The sequence below is a fragment of the Peromyscus leucopus genome, chromosome 1 (genome assembly GCF_004664715.2).
Source record: "Peromyscus leucopus breed LL Stock chromosome 1, UCI_PerLeu_2.1, whole genome shotgun sequence".
Taxonomy (NCBI): domain Eukaryota; kingdom Metazoa; phylum Chordata; class Mammalia; order Rodentia; family Cricetidae; genus Peromyscus; species Peromyscus leucopus.
The window spans coordinates 28,605,548-28,633,334 of NC_051063.1; the positions used below are offsets into that span (position 1 = coordinate 28,605,548).

At 46.7% G+C, this 27,787-nt stretch overlaps 1 protein-coding gene across 4 annotated transcripts in view; it reads left to right on the forward strand.

The window, feature by feature from the left end:
• The first annotated feature begins 9,863 nt into the window (after positions 1-9,863).
• The window catches only part of Gfra1 (GDNF family receptor alpha 1), a 218,823-nt gene continuing 200,899 nt past the window's right edge, over positions 9,864-27,787 (forward strand). For 2 of the 4 annotated variants that reach the window (XM_028880979.2, XM_028880983.2), the window contains exons 1-4: positions 10,346-10,540; positions 11,149-11,432; positions 12,245-12,538; positions 13,663-13,746. In XM_028880979.2, the coding sequence (XP_028736812.1) occupies positions 11,393-11,432; positions 12,245-12,538; positions 13,663-13,746 (418 nt within the window). In that variant the 5' untranslated portion in view covers positions 10,346-10,540; positions 11,149-11,392. Of the gene's footprint in view, positions 10,277-10,345; positions 10,541-10,752; positions 10,863-11,148; positions 11,433-12,244; positions 12,539-13,662; positions 13,747-27,787 lie in introns of those variants that run through there. The other 2 variants (XM_028880981.2, XM_028880982.2) reach the window with 2 other exon arrangements.

Here is a 27,787-nt window from a genome sequence, read left to right on the forward strand (position 1 = left end):
GGCTGTGGAGTGTCATGGAGAAAGGAGACAAGGCAAGCTCAGCAGAGAAAAAGGTGCGTGAGAGACAGAGTGTAGGAGACCAGATGCAAGGTTCCTGGAGTCCTCTCCTGAAGGAGGTCCACAGGATGTTCTTAAGGATGCTCATTGGAGACTTGGGGGCCAGGGATTCTACTGAAATCATCCCCTGCCGAAAACTTTAGTGTTAGTGTTTGCACTAACAGGAAATAACAAGTTCGCCTACAAAGTAACTTCTCTGACATTGCTCCCCACTCAGGCTAGGGAGACGATCATGTCCACAAACTCAGGTTCCTTCTGTTCAGCTATTTAAGCAAGTTCCTTTAAAAAGCTGTAAAAAGTGACCCCCAGCTAAGGAAATCTTTGTCTCTGCTGTTCAGCTTGCCTGGGCACAAGATAAAAGTGAGGGTTTCTTGTGCCACTTTTAGAGGTAGTGCATTCAAGAATGTGGGTGTTGTGGACATGGCTGAGATCTTCCTTGCACAGTAACCCCAAGTCTGAACACAAGTTTCCAAAAGCTACTCTGTTTTAAAGAATTCTGTGCCATCTGCTCCATACTTCTGTGTACAGTGAGGGTTTAGCCCTTTCTCTGTCCAACCAAGGGACCATAAAATCAATCACAATAAAGTGTGTTTGGACCAAAATGGTTCTGAATGAACTCTCTCAAAGGTATTTGTGGTTTGGTGAATACATTAATTATATCAATGCTTTAGAAATGAGTGTTTGGCCTCTGTGGTAGGATAGCCATTGGTTATGTACCCCATGGTGGCTTCAGTTCCACAAATCTAGATGGACTTGACCTTGCTAACTTTGCCTTCATAGTAACTACAGTGAAAATAATTCAGCTTTAGCCAAATGCCATCTACTGTTTTAGAAAGACAAATAGGGAAAGGATCTAAAATGTCAATGATTCTGATTTCTATTTATCCAGATTGTGAGAGCTTATGTGTATGTGTGAGGTTAAGTGTGGTGTATACACATGTGTGGATAGAGGCGCAGGGAGAACATTGGGTATCCTACTGACCTCTCTATTTATCCCTTGAGACCTTGTCCCCCACTTAAGCTGGAGTTAGGCTTGTGACCAGCAAGCCCCCATGCTCCTCCCGTCTCCACCTCCCACCCCAAATGTTGAGGTCACCGTGTCTGGATTTTCCCGTGGATTCTGGGGATTGGATCTCAGATCCTCATGCCCACACAGCGAGCATGTCTTCCCACTGTGCCGTCTCCCAGCCCTGTGTTTGGTTTTGATTATTCTGTCCTATGAGGCTATTGCCTTAAGTACTTCATAAATGGAACAAATATTTGATTCATCAATAATTTCCAAAGATTATTATTATTATTTAACATTTATTAAATAATGTCCCAGTGTGACAGGGGATAAAACATTGAAAATCTTTTATCCATTACACTATCAGGAATCTAGGATAGAAAATGCGAACAGCAAGGAGAGACACTGGACCTGAATCTTACCCCCTTAACTAAGAAGCTGAGTAGCTTTATGAAAATCATTGAATAGTTCTGAGTTATAACCTCTCCTTTTTTATCATGGTAGGTATAAAGATCAAATAATGTGATTTAACTCATGTAAGTGTGTGCGCGCGCGTGCCTGTGTGCGCGTGCTTAAAAAGTAAGCGGGAAGTGACTGCATTTAAGAAGACCAGCACGTTTAATAGATGATGGCAATAACCCAGCCCCATTATGGGGATAGTTTCTGCCATTGCCTGAATCACTGATGGCACAATTAACTTAATTAACACACACCTCTGTGGTGAGTCTGCTGAAATAACACTATTCCTTTTAAAGTACTCCTGCATTGCCAGCCAGGCATCTTCGAGTCATGTGTCTTTAGAGAAGGTAGGCCCTGGTGTTAAATAGCTCCTAGTTGGTATGCAGAAAACAGAATTCTAGAATATCCGTATCATTAGCAGTTCAAATGACCTGGAAACATCTCAGACGCTTCGTACTGGAAACTTGTAGACTAGAGGAATGACCGGTGCTTCTTGAAGCAGCGGCGAGCACGGGCAGCGGCGAGCATGGGCAGCGGCGTTCTTTCAGGAGCTCACGCAGCTCCTGGTGCTGTCAATGCTGCTTCTTCATCATCTTCGTCTTCCTCACCCCTTCTTTTCTCCTTTCCCCCTCCCCTACCCATTTTTCTCTCCCATCTCCTCCCCTCCCTTCCCCCTCTTCTGTTTAAATCTGAATTAAAATTTTTTTCTTAATTCTAACTTTGTTTAAAAAAAAAAAAAAGCCTCACCCCCACATATAGGGATGTGCCTGGGCAGGATGGGTATGATTTCCACAAAGAAGTCCTTGTCATCAAATTCAGAGTGACATCACACTGATAGCATCCTCATCTACTTGCGGTTCTAGCAAAGGAGTCTTGGACTTCTGGTCTGCAGGAAGTGTAATAAGAGTTTTGGGCAAATGAGTCCCTGTCTACGTGAACTGTGTTTACAGAGTAGCAGCGGGACAACAGCGCAGACCCTTGCTGATTATTATTCACGGACTGAAAGATAACGATGAATCTTCGAGAGTTTTATAAAATATACTTTGGTCATATTTACCCTCACTCCCACAGATCCTCCCAGAGACATTGCCCTCCGTACCCACCAAACTTTGCATCCTCTTTTCTGTTTCTTTGTTTTATAAAAATCTATCAAATCCAATTTGTACACCCTTATACTCTTGGGTATAGTGTCGTCACTGGAGCTTGGTCGACATACCAGGGGCCACATCTTTGAAGAAAACCGACTCCTTATCTCCAAGAAGCTGTCTGTTGTATCTCCTCTGCTAGCCATGGACTTCAGGTCCCATCCCCACTCCAAGAGTCTTTAATTTCCTTTCAGTCTCTATCGATGCAAGCCATCCGAAATGTTTCACCTACTCACTTACTTTCTCACCTGTGCATTCACCACAATCCATTTTCTACCTTCCCATCTATCTCCTTCATGTACAACCTTATTTTTAGATGCACTCATGTTTATAATCCACCTTACACTTTAAAATATGATTTTAGATATGTAACCCATCTTCCCAATGAGGTTGCACTTCCTTTGGGTTCAACTTTCTGTGTATTTTCTAAAGCACCTTAGCTGAAGGCTGATCTATGGTAGATATTCAGAAAATAATTTTTAATTAAATGTATTTCCTTTTAGTTGAGGATTGGCTGTGGTAGTTCTTCAAGACTGGCTCTGTGCATTGGAGATGCAATATATTAATATATATATAATTTAATTAATATATTAAGGCTTAAAAAGACACATGCATTTGGCCCTTGACCAATGGAAGGTAGACAGTTGTGTTCTAGAAAGACACCCTAGGACTTGGTCCCCTTCATTGAGTCATGCAGCCATCCCTTGTAAAGTGATTCTTATGTGCCTGGTTGACCTAGAGAGCCGATCAGCAAATCAAAAAGAGAGTGATGTTGGAAATGTGGAGCTAAAGGGTTCAGTGACGTTCTTGGTTTCATTTCTGCCACATTAGACCCTGTCCCTGTGGCCATAACTGGCAGCAAAGGAAGATGGGAAATGAAATCCTTATCCTGGATGGAAAATGTCTAAGCTCCCCTAAATTTAAAAAAATCTGAAGACCATTTATTACCATACAATGATTTTCAGGCTTTTTTTTTTTTTTTTTTTTTGGTGGTTTCGAGACAGGGTTTCTCTGCGTAGCTTTGTGCCTTTCCTGGAACTCACTTGGTAGCCCAGGCTGGCCTCGAACTCACAGAGATCCGCCTGTCTCTGCCTCCCGAGTGCTGGGATTAAAGGCGTGCGCCACCACCGCCCGGCTGACTTTCAGGCCTTTAAGACCATGATTCACATTAGAAAAAGTACTGCACCAAACATAGATGGAAACAGCACAGAAGTGTGGGGAAACTGTAGCTTATCTCTACATATGTTTTTCATATTTTAATATCTTTAAAACAAGTGTTGCTTATTACTGATAAATGAGACATGGTTTGCAATTTGCAAGGACTACCATATGAAGGTGAGTGAAGAATCCAGGCGGTCACCGTGGATCTCCACCACAGGGAAGGAAGCATTCAGTCTAATCATGGGCAGAATAATTTGCCTGCAGGTCTGACTCTGAGTGCCACAGTGTTAGCCCCTAGCTAGATACAAGAAAATAAATACACCAGTCATGCAAACGGTGTGACGTTACCGCGTCTAGGTAACAGCTCTGCTGATGCTTACTCTAAAAACTGAGTGCAAGTGGGATCTACAACAGGATGCCCTCTCTTAATGCGTTGTGTAGAAAACAGTATCCACGTCATTGATCCTCCCCTATTTTAGGCTTAGCAGATGATTCAGATCAAACTCGAAGGGCTCTCATTTTAATTCTCTGTTGCCGTCCCAGAGATATGAGCTCTTTCGAGGGCATACTCCCTCTCTACATCGTGACTTGCATCTCCTAGGCTTTCCTAATTCATTTCTGTGCTAGAGTCATCTATATGACAAATCTGTCATTCCTTCTGTAGCCTTCAAATTTGAGGGAAACCTCATAACATGGGATGTTGTTTTTCTTGACGGTTTCAACCGAATTTTGTCAGATTTCTGACAGGGAAAATAAAACCGACAACTCTAAGAACATCACACTGCCTTTGTTTTCAGAGTACCAGTTCTGGAGGAGTTTGAAATGACTTCCAAATGATGTCACAATAGGCACTTTAAAACAGACCCCAACCCTTTGTTCTGGGAGCACCCTTGGCCTCATGGGCTCTGGCAGAGGCATCATCCTTAACTGCAAACTAATCGTGTTAGTGAGCTCCTGCCAGGGCGCTTCCAGAGGCTTGTGTTGTGGTCAGCAGTGCATTTCCATGGCAGTGCTGGAAGTCCCCTGGGTAAGGGCAGGACAAAGGCAGAGGCGCGGTACAGAGCTTTCATTGTTGCCCGAGGCCTGCAAACTGCTCAGCTCCAAGTCTCTGGTTGAGTTGCTGTTTGTCCTGATGCATCACGGATGGGAAGGGAGGGCCTCATCTGACCACTTCAGACCTAATGACATCGACAGAAACAAGAACTTCGCACGGCTTTCAAGGCTGCTAAAAGGCTCCTGAAGAAACAAGTCAATGTTTTCAGTCTTGTTTTCATTCCATGTCCTAGCACTCATCCGGATCGGCATCTGTGTTTGCAGCCTCCAGAGACAGAGACAGGCTAATTACTGGACAAAGCCTGGGATTAAGCTCCCCCTTGCCCTTCTGAAGCAATACTCCCATTGGAACAGGATTTGGGGTGAAGGAGAAAGCAGTATTGAGAAGCGGTGTCTCTTGCCCACATGCATCCCACCCTGCCTTGATTAAGGGGGCTGAAATTCACAGGGCTTTTAAACCAACACCTTTGGCAATCATGAGAAAAAACCTTGCAAGTCCTCTGAAGATGGGGGTATATCTTGCCATAGATTGAAGCAATAAGACATGACAGGCACTTTATTTCATCAGGGCTGCGCACCTTATGCATTTTGTGGCAGAAGGCCAAAGCACAGATGACTTCAACTCTCAGGAATATTCTTCCATAAATGCATTAAAACCCTGGCCACTGACTTATTAGTACTAAGAAATGAAAATTACCTGAAAACTGAGGAGGAAGGAAGATGTCCTAAGATAGGTTCCTAGGGGTCAGGCACCCTGACAGCCTATAAGAAACTTCCATTTGCAAATAATGGTCCAAAGACATATCCTCATCTAGTCCTCCTGGAAAGGTCTCTGAGATTTGAGAGCAACTGCCTCTTCCTGTTCCACCCAAGGGCGAGGGTCAAAGTGAGGCTTGGAAGGTGAGGCTCTCACTCACGTGGAAGTCCTCAGCCAGCTGCCTGCCTTGGATGATCAGCATTTCCCCAAAATGACTACAAGAGGGCTTGCAATTGTGTTCATAGAATTGTTTCTTTAAAAATAATTCTGAGCCAATTTGGCTTTTAAAAATCTGCCTTTGAAGAGGAAGGCTCCAGGGTGGTTGTACTCTGGCCCTTCTCCCAGAGAGAGGTACATTTCTAGATGATGAGAGAACTTCAGGTGGGAATGTTACTCTGGCTTTGTGCCTTAAAATATGACCTAAGGCAAGCTATCATTTCCCAGAAATGAAATATGTCATATTTTACTATTAAAGTGAAGCAGGGGGAAAAAAGAGCACTCTATTATAATAATGGTTTTTGTTTAAAAAAATTTAAATGTCAAATCCCCAAAGGAATAATACATATCTGATACTATTATTGGAACTGTAATACCAGTAATCGTATGAGGTACTTACATTTAGTATTGTTCATACAGTAAAGGGATTTTCATGTAAATCTTTCTGTAGAATTACAGTGTCAGAGGAAAATGAGGAGCAGCACCACACACTATTCATGCAATCAATGCACATTCATTGGGAAGGAGTGTGTGTCAGTCATGAGTCTAAATCCTGGGGATGCAGGCATGAGGTCTAGAATATTCTCTTGCCTTCAATGAGCTCACAGTCCAGTCAAGGGAACAGAGCACCTAACTATGAAACAGTTGTCACCACAGACATAATAGAGATCCCAGGAGGGCTGTGGATGGCATGGCATGGAACTAACGATTAGTTCAAACAAGGAGTCTGGCCTGCCCAGCTAAGCTGAACCTCAAAACATGATATGTACGATTTCAGGGGCAAATGGAAGAGAACAAGCCAGAAAAATCACAGTACACATGAAAGGAACAGATAAATAAAAGCACGGCCCACTGGGTGAGTGTTTTGTGTGGCTGCACAGGTAAGCCTGTCCAACTGTCTAATGTCAGATGATGAAGTACTCTGAATGAAGGAAAACTCTTAGCTGACTTTTGAGCAGTATAATTTTGGGGAATGAATATATTTTACATTATATTCTATAGGACAAAACAATGAGAGTAAGAGGCAAAATGCCACGAGACGGAACTGTCATCTGCATCGTGACTCATCTGTTAACTTATGAAAATACACTTACATCAAGAAACACGAGAAGACTGCTCGCTTCACATATTCATGGGTGGATTGAACCTAATTTTGTAGCATTAAAACCAATTTTCCACTGAGAAAACATGTCACAGAGGATTGCATGAACCTTTATAATGATTAATATTTGATATTTCAATGTCACCTTTCATCCTGAGATGTCCCGTGCACATGGGAACAGATAAGCTCCAAGGAAACAGTGTTAATAGACTATGTCACAACGCTTTCTATTTCCGTATTCTAAAGGCTTTCTGGCCATGCATTTCTCTCACCTTTAATGTTAGTATGGAGTAAGGCAGTGGTTTCCCCCATTGGGTCCTACTGTGGGAAGTCTTAAGCTAGAATATGAATGACATCTTTTTATCTACAGTTCTTGTAGAATGAAATTTGACATGGCCATTTCTCTTCTTTGCTTCGTTACCTCTGCCCTCATCCTGCGTTGAGAACATACCAGAAACTGGCTGTGTCTTTGGAGAGTTCTCCCCCCACCCCCACCCCCCAACTCTCACTGTGCCACCACTTACAAAGCACTCAGTGGATGCCTATGCCGATCTGTTGTTCCATACAGAACCCACATCTACTAATTTGATGGCAGCACTAACAGGCTGTGCTGCCCGCCAGATCCTTCTGTGATTATGGAAGTATTTTGTGTTATCAGATACAGTAACCACTGCCACACATAGCCATTGATTAGTTCTGCTAAGAACGAACCACACGTATCTTTATTATTATTATTATTATTATTATTATTATTATTATTATTATTTTTCGAGATAGGGTTTCTCTGTGTTGCTTTGCACCTTTCTGGAACTCACTCTGTAGCCCAGGCTGGGCTCGAACTCACAGAGACCCACCTGGCTCTGCCTCCCGGGCGCTGCTGGGATTAAAGGCGTGGGCCACCACCGCCTGACATAACCACAAGTATCTTATGTTTCATCTTAGTTAAATCCATGGCACTAATACTGAGACTGGTAGTGTTAGAGCTGGTCAGCATAGTTGTAGTAACTGGTGGTATTTATTGTTGTTATTAATTGTTTTACAGAAAGAGCTGGAGGAGTACTTGCTGCTCTTGCAGAAAACCTAAGACTGATTCCCAGCATCCATGCTGAGGCTTACAACAACCTGTAACTTTCCAGCTCAGGGGGATCTGATGCCCTCTTCTGGCCTTTATGGGTGGGAACACACACACAATAAAAATTAATAATCCTTTCAAAACCAAACCAAACCCCAAAAGATCAATTTTATCATGTCAATATTTATCGTTTATCAAAGGCTAGGGTGAGGAAGAGGCCTGAAATATTCTTGAAGCTGTAACTGCTTTCGAAAGGGTCCTACATCCTACTTTTGGAAACCTTTTAGACTAGCCTTCTTCCTTTCTGTTAAGAGTAGAATTTTAAAACTTCTGTAGAATAACCAAGTGCTTTCCAAAATATTCTTTGTTTGGAAAGATATGGTTGATGTCGTAAATGAAACTTAAATGTTCTTCAACCACCCCCCAAGTGGTCCCCAAAGACAAGCACTGACTAGACAGAGAGAGACATTCCCTTTCACTTAATGAAGTAGGACAAGGGAAAAGGACTTTACGTTTTGAGTGTCCGTGGGAGTCTTCAGATACGTCTTCCCATTAAAAATCCACCTCCCTGGCATATTTGCCTTGGTGGGAAAATATGGAAACAAGCTTCTGTAAGCAGAGACACTGATTGGAAGACTCAATTACATCTCCCCACGGTACTCTGCACTGCAAACTTCTGGCTATCGATAGAGAAAAAACTTAAGTAGCCCTTGGATTGAACCATCTGTCGCGAAAATGTGACATATGCTTTCTTTGTTTATTCAACTACCAAGTGTAAACTGATACATTGAACTGGAAATCTGTGTCTGGTGTGACTGACTGTGATGCTGGAGGAGGGATTCCTGGTGAAGGCACCAGCCACTTCATACCTGCCCCTGAGGAACATGGCGCAAAGCAAAGGAGGAGCTAGGACCAGCGGGATGTCCCCTGGGTTTCGGTAGCTCACGTAGGCGCAGACACCCTTTGAGGACTCCAAACAATGCACAGCGCCACACTCTCAGCCACCACAGCTGAAGGGCACGCCTGGCTGGTGTGTTCTTGAATGGAGAGCGACCCATCCCTCCTCCTCTTTTCCCTGCCCTTACAACCCGGCCTCAAACTTAAACTAAAGCCCGTGCCCTTTTCAATTAACCCCCTGGATCAAAAAGAGCGTTTCTTTTCTGTCCTTCTTGGCGGCCCATTGTCTGTGGTGATGGGTTTGCAGATTTGACAGCTGGGCTCATAGATTTGATTCAAACTCGATTTTCCTGAGAGATGAACTTGGACACAGAAAAGATCTCCAATACAAGCCCCGAGCAGCGAGCTGGTTACCCACCACTGCAGACTGTACTCTAGACAGATCTCTGGAACCCGAAGGGACAGCGGATGTCACTTCAGCAGCATCGCTGGGGCGACTCTTGAAGTTGGGGTTGGGGACTATGGATGTGTTCTGCTTATACAATTTTTTTTTTTTTAATTTACTCTTGGAACAGTCAAGATGGAGGTCACCTTATAAATTGTCTAAAGCTGGGTCTGACCAGACTTCAGTGCAGTGGGGCTGGGGGCTTTGCTTTGTCTCGCTGTCCGAGCTGGGAGAGAGGTGCGTAGGCTCACACAGGCATGGATCTATGGGTGGGCGCATCCCAAGATCGCTGCTCGGGGCTTAGGTCTGAGTGAGTCTGTAATGTGCCAAGTCTTGAGTCACAACCGCCAATGACGTGGAGAGAAAAAAAAAACAACAACTTTGTGTTCTAAAGGGTCTGGATGGGTTGCTGTTTTGCACTAAAGAAAGAGTCCTTGTGCACTGAAAGGTGGGGGGTGTGCAGTCTCGGCGGCGGCGGCGGGTCCTACGCCTGCGTGCCTGTTGGCTTTGGGTCCCACCGCCAGTCAGCCTGTAAGTCTACTGTGGCGGACAGCAGAGCTGCGCTTCATGGAGGAGCTGGCTCTGCGCTGCCGGGCGACCGGAGCAGAAGCAGGCTGAGGGTCCTTTGGCCAAAACCAATCTGGGCACACTACCCTCCCACCGCTTCCAATAACCGCTGACATCCCTAACGGGCACTGAGCCTGGGCAGGGCGCGGGGGGAGGGGAGGTCTGCTCGGAAATCGTCCTGGCCAACTCTGTCCTCCAAGCTGTGGCAGATTATGGCATCTTTTTTCCCTCTAGCGCGAGAAAGTGAGCCCGGAAAAGGAAAGAGGGGGCGGGTCACCCCCAAAGAATAAATAAACACTAGCTACTCGCCGCAGCTGGACGCGGGTCAGTTCAGTCCAGGTTGGTGGCATTTAGAGTTTTCTTATTCCACTTGAAAACCCATCGCTACCTCCCCTTCAGCCACCCCTTTCCATTTTGCTGGCATCCTCCAACTTTGGGGCCAGGGGGGCGCTAGTGGTGCGGGGCTGCACCTGCTGGGGCGTGCAGATGCTGCGGGCTAGCTCGCTCTCCCGGGGCAGTGGTGTGGATGCGCAGGAGTTCGGGCGCTGGGCAAGTGCGGGTGAAGGCACTGATGTCTGGGAAGGAGCCCAGGATGCGTGGCGGGTAGGGTAGGGGCGCAGAAGCCAGGTTTCAGCTTCAGGCGGGATGTCCGTTTCTTCTTGCGGGACTGCTTGGGAAAAGAGGCTAGCCCGGGGGCGGTGGTGTCGGCGACAGAGGTGGCGATTGGTGGCCGGAATGCAGAGGGCCCTAGGCAGAGGAGCTAGAACGCTTACAATCGAGCCAGCGAGTGGTCGGGCAGGAGCCAGGGACGGCGGCCAACTTCCCGGAGCAGGGTCTCGGTCCAGCCGGGGCTGGCTAAGGAGCCTTCGCCGCCGAGGCTCCGACTCCGGGCAGCGCCAGCTTGCTTCCGGCGCTTGCTCGGAAAGTAATGCTTATTTATTTGCTTGCGTTCAGTTCAACCTCTTGGGCTGTGCGGGATAGCCTCCGGCTTTGGACGTTGGGAGCCCTAGCAGACCTCTCCAGCCCCAAACCGCGGGTTCCGGAGCCTCCCCACGCCCGGAATAGATGCACTCCCACCACCCCCGCTCTCAGACCCGAGTGGGGGTTGCGTTGAGAAGTCCCCCAAGGCGGGAGCGGGGGAGGGGAGAGAGGTGGGAGCGGGAGGCTTCCGCACTCCGGGCTCTCATTTCAAAGCGCTCTCTCCCTTCCAGGTTTGGTCGGAACTGAACCCCTAAAGCGGGTCCGCCTCCCGCCCTCGCGCCCGCCTGGGGCTGAGTCGCTGGCTGCAGTGGGCGGCAGAGCGACGGGGAGTTTCCTCTCACCCTGGATGGAGCTGAACTTTGAGTGGCCAGAGGAGTGCGGTCGCCCGGGAATCGCTGCACGCTGAGCTCTCCCTGCGAGACCCAGCGGCGGCTTTGGATTTTGGGGGGCGGGGACCAGCTGCGCGCCGGCACCATGTTTCTGGCCACTCTGTACTTCGCGCTGCCACTCCTGGGTAAGTAGAGGCCGCCGCTGGCTTTTTCACCCACAATCTTTCAAAAAAGGTCCCTTGCAGAGGCCACTCCAGAACTGGGGCGTGGGTGCCTTGGATGGGGGTGGAAGAAGTTTCCCTAGGGAGTGAAGAGGTTCGAGGGTCCCTGGGCTTGGGAAGCCGTGGCAGCGCAACTCGGCGCGGTTGGTTTTATTTTGCTGTGTTTAAAAAAAAAAAAAAAAAAAAAATCTAGCCTGATGGGGATCTGAGGGGTCCTAGACCTTCACCCCGGGACATACGCGTAGGTCCCCTTGGAAGTCACAAAGAGCTCGCTGAGGCGCTCCGGCAGGTGGAGTGTGGTCGAAAAACACTGGGGTCGGGAGAGAGGAAACTTGGAATGGAAAACTTTTTTGGGAATAACGTCTCAGCGCACCCGCGGGGCAGACTGCCACTCGCCTGCCTCTCACCAAGCTCGCTACGGGTGCCAAGCGTTCCAGCGGAGGACCCTTGGGCTGCGGCGGACTGGCTAGCCGAGAGACTGCGGCCCCAGGTGCCCGGGGAGGCGGGGCAGCCAGCGGTTCAGGGCCGCTTCTGCTTTGGGGCGCTGGGGCGGTGCAGGATCCTCAGCAAATCCCGCAAAGGCTGGCAGCAGAAGCTGTTACTACCTTCCTTGGTGGGCCAGGGACCAGCTTCCTACCTAGTCTGCCCCTCATAACTAACGATGGTGGAGCTATCATGTTCCAGGGCGTGTGATTCCTCTCTCGCCCCTTCTGGGACCTAGAATCAGGGTCCCCATTAGCCAGCTGCACTCAAGGCTTCTTCCATTCACTCCGTAGATTTGCTGCTGTCCGCCGAGGTGAGTGGTGGGGACCGCTTGGACTGCGTGAAAGCCAGTGATCAGTGCCTGAAGGAACAGAGCTGCAGCACCAAGTACCGCACACTAAGGCAGTGCGTGGCGGGGAAGGAAACCAACTTCAGCCTGGCATCTGGTCTCGAGGCCAAGGATGAGTGCCGCAACGCCATGGAGGCCCTGAAGCAAAAGTCTCTCTACAACTGCCGCTGCAAGCGGGGCATGAAGAAAGAGAAGAATTGTCTGCGCATCTACTGGAGCATGTATCAGAGCCTGCAGGGTATGCATCAACCGCCCCCACCAGCATGCCGGGGTTCCTCTCCGAAGTCAGGAGGCAACCTCAGTCCAGTTGGTCTTGGGGTTAAGCCGGCTGATCTCATCTTCCACTCTCTTCTCCCAGCTGCGGAATGAGGACCTTTCATTGGCCCCTAGGGACAGCAGCAGCTGGTGTTGGTTGCAGCTGAGCAGTATTGTTGGAAGATCCACGAGGGGGTGGGGGCACCCCTGGGATCCCATTGACCTTTCTGAAACCCAGTCAGAACATCAGAGTGGGGACCCCTTAAATGCTACCTAAGGAACCCACTTCTCTGCCAGCCTGGAGCTTTCACTGTTTTTAGAGAGTAAGGATACAAAGGCCTGCCTGCATCTTGCCTGGAGTTTTCCTTCTTTATTCCCTTACGACATGATATTGCAGGGCCAGAGAACTCTGCTCTGTCTTCACCCCCAAAAACACCGGTTCAAACATTCATGTGTGAGAAACCATTTGTCATCTGAGATTAGTTGAGTTTTGGACCAGCTGCTGAGGTTTAACCATGGTTAGCACACAAGTAACAGTCACAACTGCCCATTCCGATGGGACTTAGGGAGTCTGTAAATGCACCACACGGATCCCATACCTTCATTCTTCACCGAGACTCACTGAACTGTCAGCTGCCACTTCTAAAATCTAGTCATGAAAACCTGCTTTTAGAAATGATCTTAAGAACAGCCAGTGTTCCTGCTTGCAGGTTATATGCCTCGGTTTGGGGGAGCTAACAGAAATAGGGGCCTCTCCTGGGTCACCTTTCTTCCATTGGTTCCTGGAGGCAAGCAAAGTTTGTGACGTCACTGGTTCTTTCCTCCCAGATTTCGATTCCTTTGCAGAGTGGGAGACTTTCCTGGCAAGCTCAGGCTGGGTTGTGCTCCAGTATTTTCAATGCACTCTGGGGAGAGCAAGGACAGCAAAGGCAGAGGAATGAAAAAGGAATAATTATGTCCCCAAACATACATATGAAATCTTTGAGAGTTTCAGCATCTTCTAGGTACACAGTCATAACATGATTAGGGGTTCCAACTGAGCGGTGAAACACTATTTGAAATATGCCTGTTTTCCAGAGCTGAGCCTAATCTTCCTGTCATTTCTAGGAAATGATCTACTGGAAGATTCCCCGTATGAGCCAGTTAACAGCAGGTTGTCAGATATATTCCGGGCAGTCCCGTTCATATCAGGTAAGCTGATTCATACTTCCACTGCAATCCCTTTGCCAGCTTGGATCTGCTGGCTTGCCTTCTCTTGAGCTCTCACATGCTGTATCGGATGGCGAGTGTTTCTGGGAAATCGGAGGTAGGGTGATGATAATGAACAGGCGGAATGCCTAGCAATGCACATGCGAGAGAAGAGTAGTTCTCAGTGAAGTGATGTGGTGTGGTGGTTTGGAAGAGTCTGGAGGGAGGTGACTGGGGTTTTTCTTTTTTAAACAATAAAATATGATTGGCCAACTCTTGGCAAAGGGAATGCGGCTTGTGTCTGAGGTGGCAGTCATGTTCTTGTTGCCTCATACCTTACACAGTGCCTTTGTGGGGTGGGATTTGCTCTTCTGTCGCCACTGTCTTCAGGAAACAGTGGAGATAACCTCAAACTGTTGAGGGATTGTGGGCAGACTAACTTGACTGCCTGTGATTTAAACGTTGATGTTCTTCTGTTTGTTTACATCCTTCTCTTTCTTACTTGTCCTGAGCAAGTGCCTGCCCTTCTGAGAGACTACACCTCTGCTCCAATGGCCCTTTAAAATTTAGTCTTGTTACTCTTGACTTATTTGGACTTTCTTTGCAGTTCTGAATTTGGTTTGGAAGCGAACTGAAGTTTGAGAATTAAGGGTTTTGGGTTTTTGTTTTTATTTTTCCATAACATCTGCATTCAGACAGCCCACATATAATAGGGAAGGCAGTAATTTCTCTTAATGAAATACAGGTTCCAGACTGGTGCTGTCTTTATTTATTTGCAGTTAAGCCATTTCTCAAGTACGTATAACCACCGCAAATTACAAGAGTCTTGATAGTTAAACACGATGGTTAGTGTTGAATCTGATTCTGCGAGGTGGTGGCTTGTTGGTGAGAATCTTCTGGTGTTTTTGATGCCTTAGGCTTTTATGCAGAAAGGCACAGAACCAAGGGAGTGTGTACATGTTGATACTGTGTGTGTGGTATGTGCACTCACTGGCCAAATAGCCACTGGACAACTACTGTGTTCTCCATATTGTGGTTTTGGCAGTGAGCCAGCCATCATCCTGGTCCTTGTGAATCTTAGAGGCAGCTGCTGACATTTACTGAGCCCTTGCTATATGCCAAGCATTGTGTCTGGAGCTTCTCATCACTGACTCACACCATCATGTGCATTTTAGGCGTTGTTTCTAGTCTATAGATGAGCAGATTGAGGCACGGGGATGGTGGGAGCTAGCATGTGATCACAGAGTTCATAAATGTAAGAATCAGCATTCAAAGCCAGATTTGTTTGATTGTAAGGTGTTACATGAATCCTAAATGGTCTTATAGTAAAAACCTGTTGCCTGATATTGGGGTAAATCCTGAAAGATCAGAGAGACCAAGGAACAAGCCACTGCCACATCTTACCTCACATCCTCAGCCTGAAAAGCCTCTAGTTCCTGTCTCCTCACCTCCTCACACCTTATATCCCTTTCTCCGCCCAGCTATCACTTCCTGGGATTAAAGGCATGTGTGCTTCTAAGAAAAGGCAAGAGATCTCAAGTGCTGGGATTAAAGGTGTGTGATTCCCAAGTACTGGGCTTAAAGGTGTGTGACACCACTGCCTGACCTGTATGTTTAATCTAGTGGCTTGTTCTGTCCTCTGATCTTCAGGCAAATTTTATTAGGGTACACAGTATTTAAGCACAGTAAGGTGTTTTGTTTTGATCTACCCGTTGTTGGCACAGACTGGCATCCTTAATGTGGAAGTTAGAATCTCAGTTTGCATCCAAACTATTGACTCGGAATCTGGCTTTTAGCAAGATCCACCTGGATAGGTCTTTCATGGATACATGAAGCTCGAGATGCACTTCTTTATATGATTTTCCCTTTGGTCTTTTGGTTTAAAGGAAAACTCTCTCTGTGTCTCTATCTCTGCTCCCACCCCGTGTGTGTGTGTGTGTGTGTGTGTGTGTGTGTGTGTGTGTGTGTGTGTGTGTGTGTGTGTTAAGATATGAGACTATAAGTTTTGTTTCTGGACCTTCGTGTTCTCTTGAATTTTATAGTAATTCAGACTCTAAATCTTGACTGTTCTCTCTGCCCTGCAAAGACATTGTCTTAAGCAGTGAGGGAGAGATGCATGGACAGTATTGTGAAGGGACTAAGACAGGGTGTAACAGATAAGGTACTGGGAGCCTGACCTCTACACCTCCTACCTGCTGCTTGCCCTGAGACCATCACCATCACTTCCCACCAATGGCCATTTTGATTTTAATTTCACAATTGCAGTGAGCTATGTATGGGCTTTGCATAGGTTCCTGTCTGATGCCGTGTCAAAAATCTCTCCTTGGAATAATGAGGCAGTTGGAGTAAGTGTTCTCCAGTCTGCAGTACTGAAGGAAGACTGAGATCTCCCCAGAATCTCTCCGCCTGCTCCCGAGCCCCCGTACCACCTCTGGAAGAGCAAGGGCATTCCTGAGCATCACCAACGTATCTAAATTCCCTTAATGAGTATCAGAAAAATCTTCTTTATTGACCACGTTTCTCCTATTCTACTGGATAAACAAACTCAGTCACATCTATTTTCACAGCATACAGGATCCCGAAGTGCGAGATCCATCCTGTTGAGCACCTAAAAGTCCTAATGAATTAAGCAGAGGCAGGAAGGCTTTGTTTAGAGCTTGCATTTGGTATCTCGAGGGCATTGGACTTAGGTTCTAGCCCCAGAGAGCTTTGACCTTTGACAGTGACTGTGTTCCTTAAGTGGGTGTAGTAAAGCCAGATGGAGCCTTGAGGGGTTTGGAGTCATTGAATATGGCACATTAGCCAGTGTGGCCTCTGTCAGATGGAGGCTGGAAAAGCAGAATGATAAATGTAGCTTTTCACAGTTGGAGTCTGAGTTTGTAGAGTATGTTCTGTGTAGGGCATGTCTCTGAGGCAGCCAGGACAGCAGAGTCTCTGAGCCCTACCACGAAGGTAGCCATCAGGGATCCCATGTTTGGGTTACACGGTCTGGTGTGAAGAGTGTGTTTATCCACATAGAAGCAGCAGCTGAATCTTCCGACAGACTAAGCCACATTTTGAAAGTCCTGGAGGGAAGATTGCTCCGTGAGTTAAGTGCTTGCTGAATGAATATGAAGAGCTGTGTGGGTCCTCAGCACCCCCACAAAAGCTGGAGCCAGTGATGCACATCTATAACCTCGGCGTTGAGGAGGGGAAAGCTGAGACCGGCAGACCCAGAGAGCTCTGTGGCTAGCCAGACCGGCCAGCCACCAAGCTTCAGGCTCAGTGAGAGACTCTGTATCAGAAAAAAAAAAAAGTGGAGAGAGTTATGGGAAGATACCCAGCACGGATCTCTGGCCTCTAACACACAGATATGGCTGAGTTCATCTGTACACACAGAAGCATGCCTGGCCCCCTCAAAGACATGTTTGTTTACATTTTCTTTGGAGTCTTCAGACCCAAGCTGTCTTGCTAACTGGGTAAAAGGCCTTGTGGAGATACTACATGTGGCCCGGCAGGGACAAGAAAGGGAAGTACAACAATAAGATAAAATCTAAAACTGTTTTCTCTTCTGAAGCCTGAGCTGTGGAAGGGAACTGGAGCTGCTGAGTCAGGCCAGGATTTTAGTGGACAGTTGGCACGAAAATTTGATTGTGGGAGTCTCTGGTCTCTGAGGCATGCAAAAGAACTTGAGGAGGTATGTTGACTATGGACTCTGCCAGTGTGGTTTCCAAAGGTGTGGGGCCTACATTACACAAAGGAGAAAATGAGCCAGTGTGGCAAAATGTTGACATAGATGGGAAGACATGAAGAGTCTCCTGGGAGCCCAGAGATCAGAGCTGTGTGTGCACATAGAGGTCCAGACACTAGACTTCATCATACAGTGCTCCACCTGCCCTTCTCTCTTGGTTACAGCCCTCTGCCTGTTAACTTCTGATCTACTTCCTGTTTTCTCCACAAGGGTTCAGTCAACTGCAGTAACTAGAAATGGACATTAAAGGATGGTGAACCTGCTGGCATTTCTTTCCTTTGACTCTCCAGAAAAGGAGAGTTATGCATGGAGAAAATTTGGAAGTTCAGTGGGTTCCAAGAGAAGCCTAAGAGTGGAGGGAGGCATAAAACCCCTCCGGGGCAGAAAAAGTAAAAGAAGCTGCAAGGGTTTGTATGTTCATCAGGAGTTTGCACTTTAGAAATAGTCACGAGCTGCTGGGCTCTCCACGTGTAAGAGTCAGGTGGAGAGTTTGTGAGGAAAGAGGTGTGTCAGAGCTGGGACTTCTGCAGATGACTCGATGAGAGATGACAACCCAGACAGTGTCTGCCATCCCTCCCCTCACAGACCTTACAGATGTCTCAGACATTTCCAGAAATACTGGGACTTTCACTTTAGTGCCTGTGTGATTGGGAATGGCTTAACCCAGGAATGAGATGTGCCCAGGCTGTCTTGAGTCTGGATTTCTGGATAAGGTTGTACATAATTAGTTGTGCTTGTTATTTAATCTTTATGTCACTGCTTTTAAAAAAGCCCTGTTTCAACCTTGGCCCATTGGAGAAGAGTCTTATAACATCATCTGTGGATCACTAGAGTCTCAGTACAGCTTTGCTGTTCTTGCTGTAGGATGGGGGTCCCATCCTGTTCACTCCATTCTTGATTTAATTTTAAAATATTTTAAGGTGTTTATGTCTGTGTCTGTGTGTGCATATGTACACATACATGTGGGCATCCAATAGGCCAGACAAGGATGTGGTAGCTCTTGGAGTTGGAGTTACAGGCAATTATGAGCCACCTGATATGGGTACTGAGAACAAAAATCCAGTCCTCCATAAGAGCAGTTCATACTCTTAATCTCAGATCTATCTCGCTGCCCTTTGCCCAGCTCTTGAAAACCATCTCTGATGGTGCTGATGCTGTGTGTTAGAGCCCCAGTAGCTCCCTGTTACTGATTCTGGTCTGTGCTCACTCTTAGCAGACCTTGGAGGCCCTTTGTGGCCTAATCTCACCACTCCGGAAGCCCCAAGCTCTTCTCATTCAAGCTCCCTCAATCAAACCCGTCCCTGTGTACTCCGTCTGTTTGCCCTCCTGGGCCTCTGCTCTGGTGCCTGGCTGCTTTAGAAGCATCTAATACTTCTTTAAGACTGTAGTCATCTTTCCTCTCTGTAGGTCTTGCTGAAATCCCCCAGACAGGCCCTTCACTTAGGACTGTTTCCTGCACTTTTACTTTTATGATAACTGTTAATCACAGCACATTGAGAGGACTTACTTATGTGTCTGTCTTTCCCATTCAAAGTCGGTGACTGCTTCTGATGCTCTGTGTCTACTCAGCACCCAGCACCCTTTCTGATCCAGAGCAGACATTGTGTTGACCACAGGTGGATTGACAGGGCAGAGTCCTCAGAGACCTAGGCCCATCAGTCCTCTGCTTTAACGAACACTCTTGCAGAGACGGTAAGTGAATTGGCCAGGACCACACTGCTTGAGATTTGCCAGGGCATTGCTGAGTGGGAGGATAGCTGTCTTTTTCGCTGTGTGCTCTGGACACACCTTATCCATTCCAGGGACCCCAGCTACCTGGTATATGGGTGACTCAGAGCCTTCTCTCATACTTGAGCACCTAAAACAGTCTCTCCCTGCTGAGCTCTGGATGGGACCATCTAGCTGTATCTGTTACCTCAAACTTAGCATGCCCAAACTGTATCTCATCATCCCTCCCTCTTTTCTCCCTGAACTCTTTCTTCCTGAGTCTCTTATCTTATACAGTGGTGTTATTGGATGCCCGGTGTGTTACACAATAAACTGTGGGATCCTCTTCAGCCGTCAGCAGGACTGTCTCCAGGCTCTGAGGAGACAGGAGACAGCCAGTCCTCCTTGGTACTGCCTGCCTCCAGTCCTCTAGTTACCGTCTTGTCTTTTGTCTGAGCTTTGCATCAGCCTTGACACTCATCAGCCTGGGTCTGGTTTCTCCTAGCATCACCTGGCCTCTTCATTGCCAGGTACCTTGATGACCTGATGGCAACACCTGTCTTACTTCACAAACTTTTCATGCTCAGTCTCTGTCCCCCCCCACACACACACACTCTGTCATAGACAGGGCACAGTGACCAGCTAGACACATACCCTGGGCTTTCGCCCACCCAGGTGACTCCTGGCTCTGGCCAAAGCTTGGCTATAGTATCGGGATGATTGCATCAATGTCATAGGTTCTTGAGGGTTAATGACGCTTTATGTAAAATTTTTAGCACAAGTGCCTTGGACATCTTTGGTCCTCTATAACTCTTCCTCACCTTGAACGCATTGGTGAGACTTTGCTGTAGGCTCCCTTCAGACTCGGAGACCAGCTTCTCCAACAGCCCATTCCCCAATCAGTGACTGAAGAGGGTAGCAATCCTGAACCCTCAGCTGAGCCTGATAAATCTGTCTCTATCTTCAAGGCTCTGGAGGACGCCTTGCCTCTCACTAACTAAGCATGAGGTTTGCAGGCCCTTTCTGGGGGCTCTGCTCAAGTTCCTGCTGCTGCTCTTCCTTGGTAGGAGGGAAGCAATCTCTTCCTGTACTTAAGGATTCTTGTGATCAGCTTTCCCTTCTCAGCTTCACTGACTCCCTTTCTCCCACCTCACCCCATAAATCTCCCCAGTGCCCCACAGCAGAAGAATTACTGCTCCCTGCGAAGGGCATGCCTTAGACAGGGAAGAGACTTCCGCCTTCGAAAGCTCTGCTAAAAACACTCAAGGTTCACTTTCACAGACCACTACCTTTGGGTTTTAGTCTTCCTTTCCTGCCCCTGAGGCGGCCCACTTTTATGGCATAACAATGTGGAATTACAAACAGGTTCAAAAAGAAAGGAGAGGATAACCAATCTAAGCAGACATAGGAGCCTTTTAGGGTCTTTGAACTTGTAAACAAGTGTGTAAAGACCACGCTGCCTTTTATTTTAGTCTCTCCGTATTTGCTCATTACCTGCCTGATGACTTGAGGAAACTCTGTCTTTCTGTGTCACTGATCATGTCCTCCAGGCAACATTATATTATTTAGATTAAATGTGAACCTCAATAAGTTTTATGAAAAGCAATAGGACGTTGTGGTCTCTGACTCTTTATGGCAGAGGCCTACGTGCACTGGTGAAGGCTGGGAAGGCAGACAGTCAAATATTTTGCGTAGAGTTACTGGAGGTCCTGTTTTAGAAAAGGGCGATAAAACATCAGTGAGTGACAGGTAATTGCATGAGCTGAAGATTGTTACAAGGTGCAAAATTATTTATAGCCAATATGTCTGTCCTCATTCCTTCTCTTTAGTCTCCTGAAGTATTTCTTTCTGTCGCCTTTTCATTTCTCGACTTGAAGCTCGTTCTTTCCAAAGGACACCCCGCACCTTGTTTTTTTGTTGTCTGAGACGCAGTGCCAAATTCTCAAGAGAAGGTGTCAAGTGGAGCAGATTTGGTTCGAAGAATGCTGTTGGTCCAGGAGGTGGGAATCTGCTAGCTTTAACCCTGACTAGCTGGGGGACTTGGGCTAGTGTCCACCCTTCCTAGAGGCCACGTGTGCCTGTGACAGTAGGAAGGCAGTGGACTAGGTTGGCTTTGACCAGATTTCTGCTCTTCCTTGAAGAGTCTGTACCTTGAATCTTACATCTTTATGTACCCTGTTGTCTTTGTTTCTAGCAAGTCTAGAAAATCTTCATACCAAGGAAACTTGATCCTGACACACCACGTACACAGATACAGACACACACAGTTTTATATAATGTATATGTTATACATATAGAATTCGTAAACTGTGGTTTGGCGGAATGTATACAAAGAAGGTAGTGGAGAATAAAAGAGAAAGGGAAAGAAGAAGATGAGAGTAGGAAAAAGAAAATGAATCTGGCAGTGAGTTTGGTAGGTGAAATCCAAGCTGTAGGACTGTATTTAGCTCAAGCCATCGCAAGGGTCCTGCTTGTTTGACAGGGATAAACAAAGATGCCCTAGCAGGACTTTTAGAGGTCATTCTGGTCCAGCCCTCTTATTTTATTGATAAGAAAACTGAGAGTTCCATAAATTTATGGGACAGTGGAACATAAATTGTCAGGAACAATGATGACAAGCAAAATGAGGTGTGTGCTTGTTTTTAAATTGCTGTTCGAGGCTCTCCGGGGCCTGGCATTTACCTGCCTCCTCTCACTTGTCCTTGACCTCTTCAGACCTCTGACTTGTTCTGTCTCTCCTGGAGAACCTTGAGTGCTGCAGCCTGGGCTCCAGCTAGAGGGGCGGCTGACCAGTCTCAGAACACGGCCTAATAAATCCCGCAGCAGGAGTCAGTGGCTGCAGCCTTAGCACATTTTCATCTGTCTCTCTTCAGAGTTTCTGTGAGGGGAAAAGAAGTGAGAAATATTTGTTGCTTTAAGCCCTCCCAGCCCTCATATAAAAAAAAAAAAAGAAAGAAACTTAATCTTTCATTTGGTATTTTTTGTTAAGGAGGCTAAGCACTTCCTGTAATTTAGAGACTCAACTAGCTGGGTCAGTGATGGAAATGAATGGGTAATTTGCATAAGGGGCTAATTTATTATGTCCCGTGGGCATTTCTTTCATCTCTCCTTCCATTCTAATTAACGTTCTAAGGGGGTCTATCACCATATCAGAAATTAGGGGTGAAAGCAGCCATTGTTAACCTTTCTGATGATTTCTCGCCTTCTCTGATCTTTTAACCATTTCTCTTCATGTCCAAGATTTCATTTAGGGCTGCAGAGTCCTTGGGGAGATTTCTAGGAGTGTGCTCTTTCAGGATCTTGCATCAAGTGGTAAGAGTCCAGATGGCATGGCACAGGCAGAGATGCGTAAAGCACAGGGACCTGGGGGTGGGCTGGCTTGCACACAGGCTGTCGGAAGGTATACAGACATGCACATACTGTGTACGGCATGGAGATTTGGGTACATTTGTATATCTGTCTGCTCTGGGTTGTACACTTACAGTGTGTGTGATTCTGGACATCTATCTCATCAATCATTTTTTTTTTTTTTTTAATCTTCCTTGACATGTGCTCAGTTGGTCCTGGCTGTGACAAAGGCAAAGGCAGCTGTGTGTGTGTGGCACAGTGGAGGAAGGGAAGGAGAACAAGCAATTTCTTTGAAAATCAATTGTAATTTACTCTTGCTAAATTGGAGAAGGTCCACCCTGCCCATGCATTAGCATATGACAGACTTTTAATCATTTCGTCAACTGGCCTATTTTTGGTCAATCCACGGTTCCATCTGGGACTCTGCCATCTTAGACCCACGTGCCCTCCACGTTTGCTCCCTTTTTAAAGGGGTGTGAAAGGAAAGGCTCTCTGGGAGCGCACAGAGAAGTCACTGCTGTGTGTCTTTTTACTGAACAGCCCCACCACACATGTTTTGCTTCCGTGCCCTAGCTCACCAGAGGTCAGTGCTGTGGCTTCTGATTTTTGAAGGGGAAATTTGAGCACTGAGAGGTTGAGCACTGCCTTAAGGGCCCTACAGCTCATGCCTGGGAGAGCTCACACTTTGTTCCCATGACTCTATAAACAGTGCTCTTTCTGCTGTTCGTATTGGCATTTGAAGCACAGACCTGGATCCCTTATTCCAAAGGAGATAGTTAGTCCTTTTTTTCCTCTTCAGTTCCCAGCTTCTCTTCCTCTGTCTTCTACCTTAAGACACTGTTTGACAAAAGGCCTTTAAAGTTGAAATATAAGCCAGTATCTGTTATTTTAATATTTGGCCCTGCGTTCTGATGGGTTCTTAATTGAGACCCGGAATCCAGAACACTAGTGCTATTAAAACCATTCCGGCGGAACTGCAGAAATATTAACCAAAGAAGCAATTTCTGCATTCTGTCCTTTTCCATTTCTGTGTGAGGCGGGAAGGTTCTAAAGTGGAGCAGAGTGCCTGGGGCCCCTTTTGTCATGTTGTCATATAAATAGCATTACACAGTGGTAAAGAAAGGAACACATAGTTGAGTCCCACTTTGAGGTGACCTAATATGTTACTCATTTGTCTTCCACCACGCTGGCACCCCTTCCTTTCACGCCCCAGCAAATCGCCCAGGAAGCACCACAGCATCTCGCCCTCGGCACACCGTCATCTCACCAACACTTCCTAATGTATGGAAATCAGTTTTGATTGCACTGTTGGTAGGAATGGAGCAGCAGGTTCCTTAAAGTCCATGTTTATGAAATGGTTCATTGATCCTTGTTCCTATGAGTTTCAAATAAACCCGTGATGAAGCAGATGCCAGGAGCTCACTAGATGGGGGGGGGGTCCCCCCAGTGGAGCCCTGTCTGTTCAGAGCTTAGGAATGCCAAGTGGCACCTGAGTGGGAAAAGGGTGAGTAGGCTGGCAGTGAGCATTCTCTCAACTAGGAATGAGTGACCTCACTGTGGTCTCTCAGGAAAAGAAAGAGTAATTATGACAAGTGAAACACAGCGGGTTAGGTATTTTACCACAACGACTTGGTGGATTCTTGAGTAGGAACCAGCTCCACTTGGTGGATGTGGAAACTGAGACCCAAATAAAGTCATCAGAGTGCACGCAACGCACCTAAGTTGTGGCAGGGCTGGAAAGCTCTGTGATTGAAGCTCTTAATGCTGAAATGTGAAGACCAGAGTTCACGTCCTCAGAACCCAAGTAAAATGCAGATGCATGGCAGCCCATGTCCATTCCAGCCTCAGAAGGCTGAGACAGAGGAACCCAGAGCATGCTGGCCAGCAAGACCAGCCTCCTTGGTGAGTTCTGAGTTTGAACTAGACTCCACCTCGATGGATAAGGTGAAAGAATCGCTGAGAATGATTCCTAACATTGACTTCAGACCTTCACATGCATGTGCTTCTGCTTCAGACACACATATTCACACTACACACATGGTTAATCTTCACATGTACTAGTACACACACACACACACACACACACACACACACACACACACGAAAATGGAAAAACAAAAGCAAGACAGAACTAAGCTGTGGCAGAGCCAGCATTCTTATGTATGAAGTTTGTGTCAGGGTTCATGTGGTGGCATCCATTTACACATGTACAGCATATGTGTCCCATGAGAGTTCAGTATACAACCTGGGCAAAAGACTGGTCGATGCATTTTACTGAGTGGTACACATGTATGTATTTAGTATCTATTAGCTAATCCATATATATATTGATCATATGCCACATAATTACATGTTACATACATTGTATATAACATACAGAATATGTTACGTATGTAATAAGACACATACTATAAATGTTATATGCATCACATCCTATCTGAGATTACATGTCCAATATATTATATGCTACATTTTATGTTTATTTTAGAATTAGGAAAACTGGTCAGTTTGGGGGTTCTTATTTTTCAGCTTTTTGGTGTGGTAGAATTTTATTCTTGCCAAATTCATTCACAGATATACTTCCCTTTCCCACTTACTAAGAATTCTTGTTTTCTGTTTTATAGACCAATATGAAGAAAATAACGTATGGTGAATGAGTAGAACCCACATAGCTCAGTGTAATCCCAAGGAGGGAATAATCGATTAGGTAGAGTTGAAAATTAGAAGGATTGATGAGGGGATGTCCCTTCACTTGGAAATGCCCCATCTTTGATTTCTTTTATTAGTAAACTTTGTTCACACATGGATGTAACACATTCTGGTTACCCCCCTCCCACCCTCTCTTGTCTTTTTCCCCCTCACCCCTTCCCAGCCCCGCTTCTTTCTTGTCTTTCATATCCGTGACTCTTCAGAGTCCTACTTTCCATGCTTATGACTTTTGGTTTGGTTTTGTATCACTCAGAGTGTAACCGAGGCTGTCTGCATGGTCAGGGGTTTGCAATAACCCCCGGTAGTCCGGTGGGCTCACCAGTGAGAATAAAACTGGAAGTATGCCTCCCAACCACTCACAGAATCTGTTAGTCGCCAGTATTTGTGGTAGGGCCCTGTAAATCCTGCCTCCATCCACAGCTGACTGTTGGGTAGGCCAGACCTGTGTAGGCCCAGGGTCATTTGGTACAGCTGTTATGAGTTCATGATTTCCATGACCGTGCCAAGCTTGGAAGATGATGTTCTACAATCTAAAGGGGATTTTTGAGTTGGGTTTTGTGAAATGAACAGGAGTTTGATAAATAGAGATGGTTGGGGAGGGAGTTGAGGCAGAAGAATGGTGTAAGTGAAGATTCATTGCCTCTGGGCCATTTCCTGTGGCAGGAACATGAGGCATGGTGGGAGCAGACTGGGTAGAAAGGCACATGTACTTGTCCTGTCTTAACACCAGGACAATGCAATAGCTGCAGTCCTCGGCATGGCTGGCACTCTCAGTCTGAACCATGTGCTGTGACCACTTTTTATTTTCCAGTGTGGCAAGACAACAGACATTCCCCATGACTTAATAGAGTTTTGTGTCATAAAAGCAACACAGGCCTCTGGATGCTTCCTGACTGGAGAAGGACATGAGGACTGCCATGGGAATACTCCTCATTCCAAGTTCTTTCCAGGCAGGTGAATGAGGTCAGGAGAGCCATGCTGCTGCCTCAGCCCCTGGTGGAGACAGAAGGTCAGGTCAGGTCTATGCTGCCTCTCCCAGACCTATGTGGCCTGGAGAAGTGGGTGGGGCATGTAGAAGGTTCTAGAATGTGAACACCATGTGCACGCTACCCTCTGTTCAGGTAGTGGATGAGGCTGTCTGTACCATCCTGGGTGGTCCCATGAACTCTGTAAGGCAGACAGAGATGGCTGCTGCAATGAATGCTGGATGTGGAACAGTCGGGAACCAGACTGTGGTGGAGTCTCGGAGGCACTTGGCCTGTGGAGGCAAAGGTGGTCTCTGATGGTTGTTCTGTGGATAAGAATAAGACTCGGGTGGTGGCCTCTGGGAGTGTGCACAGTCTAGACCCCCCATAGAGCAGTAGCTTCCCACTTGTCTTGCTGGGGTATCCCACCCAGACAGTGCTTCATCCTTGGCTGAAGACAATTGCTCAGGCATGGTCCTTGGTTCTTCAGGCTGCCACCATCCTGCAGGACAGAGGTGGTGCTGACAAACTTCTCTGCAGACTTCTGCCCCTCCCCCCCGGAGCAGGGCCCCCATGCATGAGTGTTTTCATTTCTTTCCTAGTCACTGTTTTCTCACTCTTCTGTGTACACATCTTACTTGGCTGTTTTCTAGGCGATTCTTAACTGGACTCGGGACACTTGGCAAATGTCTGAGTAGGACCCCAATTTCTCAATGCAGGAATTTGGCCTGATGACGGGGTGCTCATTTGCCCCAGGACATATGTTAGGAGGCAGAATGAAGAAGATGGGCTGTAGGATCTGCACCCAGACCCCTTCCTTCAGTGCACAGGAACCTCCCAAGCTCTCTCGGGTGTAGGAATGACATTGGTTTGAAGATCTCCTGGGGGGCGGGGGGGAGGTGGCACTGTCCTTGTCTCTGGCTGCTCCCTGAGAGGAGGGAACCCAGAGCCAGCCTGAAGTATCTCTCCACATCACATGGCAAACCATCTGCAGTTCTTCTAGACCTGTCCTAATGCTGTGGGACCCTTTAACACAGTACAGCTCCTCAGGTGGTCGTGACCCCCAACCATAAAATGATTTTCATTGCTACTTTATAGCTGTAATTTTGCTACTGGTATAAATCATAATGTGAATATTTTTGAAGATAGGGGTTTGGAGAGAAAGAGGTCATGACCCACAGGATGAGAACTGCTATTCTAGACCCAGGGTGAGCATGGGGAGAGGCAAGCATGAGGTCTTGATGATTCTAGTAGAATGAAGTTCAGCACAGTGGTAACAGAGACTTATGGTTAAGCAGACCTGATTTGAATTCTGCATTCCAGCACTCACTGGGGGAGTATAGGTAAACCGTGACTTACAGCTTTCTAGTTCTCTCTGTTAGTGGGGTAGCTGCAGTATCCAGATCAGGAGGTGGTGGAGGCGGAGGGCCTCCATCAGCGTGCTTTGGCATTACTGAACAGTTGGAGAAGTGGAAAACAAGCAACTTCCAATGTGACCTTGGTTTGTTTTTGTTTGTTTTATTTTGTTTCATGTTCTTTTGTTTTGTTTTGTTTGACACAAACTAGAGTCATGAGAAGAAGGAAT